The 6,147-nt window shown below is 39.3% G+C and overlaps 1 protein-coding gene across 1 annotated transcript in view; it reads right to left on the reverse strand.

Annotated features, from left to right (window-relative positions):
• Positions 1-102: 102 nt before the first annotated feature.
• Positions 103-6,147, reverse strand: part of LOC107577499 (tripartite motif-containing protein 35-like) — a gene marked incomplete at its 3' end in the record, with an annotated part of 8,174 nt that continues 2,129 nt past the window's right edge. Inside the window, exons 2-5 of the mRNA XM_016263566.1 lie at positions 1,954-2,014; positions 767-849; positions 435-530; positions 103-333 (exon numbers count right to left, since the gene is read on the reverse strand). Of these exons, the coding sequence (XP_016119052.1) occupies positions 103-333; positions 435-530; positions 767-849; positions 1,954-2,014 (471 nt within the window). The remainder of the gene's footprint in view (positions 334-434; positions 531-766; positions 850-1,953; positions 2,015-6,147) is intronic.

A 6,147-nucleotide genomic window follows, 5' to 3' on the forward strand; every position in this document is an offset into this window, starting at 1 on the left:
AACAGTTCATTTTCTCTCTATACAAATTAATAGTTTGATCATTGGTTGGGTAATTGGTGAGTTGTTTTGGGCACAAACAATGAAGCTAAATTCAGTTGTCACCTTCAGAAAGCAGGCATCGCTGGCTTTCATCATCTCCTCCGTGTCTTTGATTGTGTGTGAAAGAGCTGAGATGTGTCTGTTCATCTCCTCCAGCTTCTCCTTCATCATCTGCTGCTTCTGCTCCTCTTCCTCCCTCAGTGCAGTGATTGTAGCTTCTTCTTCATCTCTGAGAAACTGACGAAGCTTCTCAAACTCCTCTTTAATCTGACGCTCTGTGTGCTCAGCTTGAGACTGAAATCACATCACATTCACTTCAGTCAGCTCTGTATTAACACTCACTCCATTAATGTCCATCATAAACTCTGTGAATGTTTGACTCTCGATATCCTCACCTTGATGTGTTGAACCGTTTTATCACACTTTGCTTTCATTTTCTTTGTATGTTTGAGCTTGTTTTGTAAAGATGTCAGTGCTGTATTCAGTTCCTCCTACAAGATAAAATGGAAATCTGTTAAACTTAAGTAGCTAAGGGCTTTAGTATGTTTGGAAGTTTTCATAGTTTTAGTCAATTGTATGACGTATGATCATTCTCATTAAGTAGTGCCATTTGTGCCTGAAATTTGCAGGACATATTTTTTTTTATTATTTAACTTGTAAAGGATAAACATATACAAATATTAAGCACTGCTTAGCATATAAAATGAAATCCATTTTCTGATCATACCTTGTGAGATGGAAGCACTTCACTGATGCTGAGTTTTCTTGGTTCTCCAGAACTGTTGAAGACACTCTTTACAAAAACTGTGACTGCAGGACAGAAGAACAGGATCCTTGAAGATTTCACAGCAAACGGGACAAGAAAGCTCTTCCACAGATTTGGAATCCATTTCCTCTTCTTGTAAAAGCTGCAACGATCTACAATTTACTTTCACTTTCTGACTTTGAAAAGTAAATAACAATTACAACCAAAATCAAACCTATTCTGTTCAATACACTTCTCCAAAATCCTCATTTACAGTGTACTCCTCTGATCTCCAAAACACTGACTCTTTAGCCTTCAGTAAGATATTGGATAAATCATAAGACTAGTCACTTCCTGGTAAGGTAAAGGTTAAAGATAAAGAAGGGTGGAGTTTTTATGTTTTTTGAGCTTCTGAACAGAGACTGAGTTGAACTTTATTTGTGCTTTCATCCACCGGACTCAATTAACTAATAATGAAACTACCCTGCTGAACAAAACCCCAATAGAAACCTTTACAGAATGTGTAATGGTTTTACTGGTTATAATGGCAATTGTATTGGTTTTAATGCTGTGTCTGTTGGTCTCTACTGGTAATTAGTTGCATTCGGTTGGTGTCTTGATAAAACCACTAAATCCTAACGGAATATGTTTCAAAACACACTACAGAAAACAGTTTTTTAATGGTTTTAATGGTTAAAAGTTGATGATTTGTAATGTTTGTAACGGTATTTGTAGAGGAAACCATTAGAATTTCTGTGATGACTTCTATTGTTTTTTTTCAGCATGTGAATATATTTTTTTAATAGCAGGAAAGAGAAATACCCTGTCAGTAGCAGCACAATAATTAAACAACAACTATCTAGTTTTATGTTTCTAATATTCTACCAGAAACAGTTTAAATGAAACACTAGGGGAAGGGAATTACAGCCAATAGATTTATAAACCAATCAATATAAATCTGTTATTTTTAACATTGACTCTTGTGTGCAGAACTGATTCAAATGCAACACTGGCTTTTAAAAACAACAACAACAACAGGGTATTGTCAATGTATTTTAAGACCCCTTTTGTTAATGTAATCATAATTGAACATATCATAAAAAAAAGATTGACAAATGTATTGTTTGATGCGGCAGTTCTTCGTTGGGGTTTTATGGCAGAATGCATACGAGCAGGGGCGTAGAACATTTTTTCAGGGGTGGCCAGGTAAGACCCAGTGATTTTATTGGGCTGGCCACAAAAACAAAAAGAAAAAGAAAAACACATCTGACTGTGACCATGTTTTACATGTTCTGTTTTACAGACAGAAATTCTACAGAATGTATAGATTACAAATGTACACAGTGAATTTAGTTATTTCCAAAGTATACAAAAAAAACTATATATATGAGATAACAAAGATATCCACAAACACATCAAGATTGAATGATTTTGCTCAATGTGATTTTCTATGCTTAGATTCTCCAGATCACTCAACCTGTCTTCTGCCATGTGTTGGATTACAAATTTATAAAATGTTATATCTAGGTTCCGATGTAATAGTATATAAACTGAAAAAAGTTATGTACATTGTGTTTTACATTTTGAGGTAAAGATAATGACATTCTAAGGAGATCAAGTCAGGCAGCCCAGGTGTCTGAGACATTAACCTTTTGTCTTTATGCACTTCTTGACCATCGGGCAGGCTCCCAAGTTAAAGGTGAATGCTAAGCTCAAGGCACAGCTGTGCCTTTGTCTCTATGATAATGTGAAGGTATGGGCGATACTGTCAGGCTGATTGGATTAGCACCTATGCATTTGAATGACACTGTTATGCTGATGAGATCAGGACTGGAGAAATTCCGGTAACGGGCTGATTCCTGTACTGCATTTGCATGCTTTATTTAGATTGTCTCCACCCCTATGTATCCCTCCCCCTTGAAAGGTATAAACTCTACTGCGCTGAGCTATAGTAAGACTTGGATGACTGCAGCAATGCACAGTGAGTCCTTAATAAAGAGTAACTTCTGTATGAAAGATATCCCAACATCTCCTGGTCTCTGCTTCGACGAGGAAAATGTTACTTACAATTTTGGTGCCGTCACCCGGATAGAGCTCCTCACCTGAATCCAGACTGAAACTTCAACTCAAGCTCAACAAAGATCTGACTTCGTTCCAGACCGAATCTTTCTTTACAACCAAGGGTTGGTGAGTGCCACTCTATCCAAAAGAACCTTTAAGACCAGTACAAATTTGTTATCCTCTGCGCCGTCAGAGAAGAGTTAACAGACAGCTGTAGGGTTTGGTTAACTAAGTTATCCTCTAAAAAATGTATTTTAGAGATGAAGGTTATCCTCTGTTCAGGCAGGGAAGATTAGCATCATGTAGGGATTCCTATTCATATAGACACTGATATGCCCCTATCAGCCATCATGATGTCTGAACTAATCCAATCAGGAGACAACAAAGCTTTATTTGTTTGAAGGACTAAAAAATTTCTTTCACAACCTATAGATACCCCGTGATGTCTTGTGACCACCAATGAATGGAACTATTACATCCAACAGGAAAAGGAAGAGTAATTGAATCACACCCTCAGGCTTGCAAAACAACAGACCTAAGGAAAAGTGATAATGTGATTCAATCTATACTGCGTGACGCCACATGACCCATTGAACATCTGCTTCCTGCCCTTCTGAAATCCAACTGATCCGCGTTTTCTCGTTGCAACAGAGGAACACACGCGAACCTTGCATGATGATTCTAAAAGACAATCATTTAAAATCTTTTAAAGTATCGGAGCAATATACTCCCAAATAATAGGCTTTCTCTTTGATGTGTTGATTGTAACCTATGAAGTTTAATCGATGTTTTATAACCCCTTTTAATAGATAAAGTGATTAAATGTACTCTGTGTATGCCAGATATGCGAAGTTTGGGCTTGTGGGAATGGTCATGATATTTAAATAACCTTGGTATGAATGAAAATGTGTTATTTTGAGCAGTGTGTGTTGTACAACACTTTATAAGAAGTTATTAAAACTTGCAGGAATACGCCCCACTGGAAGCATGTGATTCATGCATGATAAAGGAACAGTATGGGGTGTGGCTAAGCCCCACAGCCAATATCTGATTGGAACAACAAACAGTGGGATGGACAAAAGTCAGCCTGCTTAAAAATGTACACAAAGCCCTCTCTTGCTCGCTCGCTCGCTCGCTCGCTCTCTCTCTCTCTCTAGAACTGTGGCTTTTCGTTTTGGTGACCGCGCGACAAAGCGCTCCCAAAGACTCCAAAACTCAAACACTTCAGTTGAAACTCCGCGACTGCCGAACTTCAAAGTCTAAAGCCAAGCAAAGGAACTCTCAGAAGAACTCCAAACATCACTCTCCGTGCCCAAGGCAACCGACTTTCGAAGCTCCTCTACATCACAAGGCAACCGCCATTCTCCAGGAAGGCTTTCCCAGAAACTACGTCATCCAGACGCCCGACCAGTAACCAATCAAAAGCCGGGATTCCCTCAAGCAGCCAAACAAGGAAACGTCACCCAAACGCAAGTAAACGAACAAAATATTCTATCTGCTGAACTGGTGCCGAGCTAATTTTAAGCAGTAAACATAAGCCAAGTCTCTGCTTTATTAGTTTTCTCAGGTTGCAAGTACAAGAACTGTAGCGAATATCTTCCTAAAACTTTGGGCTTTCCTCAGAACTCCGTTAACATAATTTCCCTGAACCTTTGTGTGTATGTGTGTGTGTATGTGTGTTTTAGCTTAGTTTAATGTAATCTAGAATAGCTAATAAATTCTTGTTTCACTGATAAAGAATCATTGTCTTGTGTCGTGAATAAAGAAAGCTAAACCTTGCCAAGATCCTTGTTACCTTGCTCAAAATTAATAAGATTACCCTTTTGTTTATGTATCGTTGGCCACGAAGTAATATGAACAAAATTGTTAATTACCCGAACGTTAACGTCTCGCTGGACGAACAGTTGATAGAGTGTAAACAATCAAATTTGAAACCAGTTCTAATCAGGTTGGCTTAGAATCTTCAGATTCGATTCCTCCCAAAACCTGAGCTAAAATAATCAGTAATTCCCTTACAAAATTAACTTTAATCTGACATTACAATCACGTGCTAATATTTGTTATCCTTTGTTTCGGCAGGGAAGGCTTAGTTACCCTCTGTTTTGGCAGGGAAGCTTAGCGTAAAGTGCTAGTAATTTGTGTTATCCTCTGCTTTGCCAAGGAAGGTTAACAATAGTTGATCTGTGTTAACAAGTGTACCCTCTGTTGATCAGAGAAGTTTTAGTGTTTTATCGTATGGTAACAAAGAAACTCACAAAATGTTTAGAAAGAATGCTAGACTGATCCCCACAACTGAAAAAGGTGGTCTCGCGACTCCTTTGTGGTCAGATAGCGAATTCAAATCACTGTTAGGAGTGCAAATGAACCTAATAGTCACTGAGAAAGTTAGACAAGAACTAATTCAGAATCCATCCAGACAAGTCTTGGTCTGTAGATGAGTGTAAACAGGTACTAGGAGCATGTATTTGCAAGAACAATGTGAAAGGCATTATCTGCTGCCACAGAGAATTTGGTTTAGCTCTAGCTACTGTAAGGTCCGCCCACTGGTCCAACGACGGTAGCCAGTGATCCGGCAGAAGAACTCTCGCGTGTTGCTGTCTTTCCTTTTTATGCAGCACAACAATATTAAATTAAATACATTTTCTTATGTTTTACCTTTTTATTCATCTGACTCCGAAAATGAAAAGGGTTAGAAAAGATAGTTAGAAGTGAATGTTTGATCATTCTGTTTGACTCTTTACTTTATATTTACTTGTTCATTAGGAATCTATGTCGCTCAGGGAGCCTCATGTCGGCCGCTCTACATGGACCCCACGATCAAAAACTCGCCAGTCTGATCATTAGCCAGAGGTTATGACTAATACTATTTAATAGGTCGCCCATGCTTACCATTCTTTAAATAGTAGTTCTGTTTAGCCCCCTACAGTTACCCATGTACAACTTAGTTAAAGCTCAAAACAATAATCAGCGGTTATGCTAGACAGGCCAGTCTCGCGAGACTGGTTCCCTTAGGAGTTCACCTGGCGGTGTGGGAGCCCCTGCCAAGTGTGCTTCATTGGGTCCTGCCCCGAGCAGGCTCTGGTCTAGTCTTCCTAGCAGACGATGTGGGTCTGAGGGCTGTCGTTTTCAATAGGAGACTTTAGCTATGAGAGTCCTGATGCTGTGGCTCAGTAGGCTCAGAAACGTAGCAGTACTAAGAGGCTCGTTACCTCTATGGAGGTATCTAGAGCAGCTAGTTCGGCCGTCCCCTGCCGGTGTGCCGCTTCAGGGCACCGAACTAGCCGTTCTGGGCACACCAGAGA

The sequence above is a fragment of the Sinocyclocheilus grahami genome, unplaced genomic scaffold (genome assembly GCF_001515645.1).
Source record: "Sinocyclocheilus grahami isolate Dianchi unplaced genomic scaffold, SAMN03320097.WGS_v1.1 scaffold6230.1, whole genome shotgun sequence".
Taxonomy (NCBI): Eukaryota; Metazoa; Chordata; class Actinopteri; order Cypriniformes; family Cyprinidae; genus Sinocyclocheilus; species Sinocyclocheilus grahami.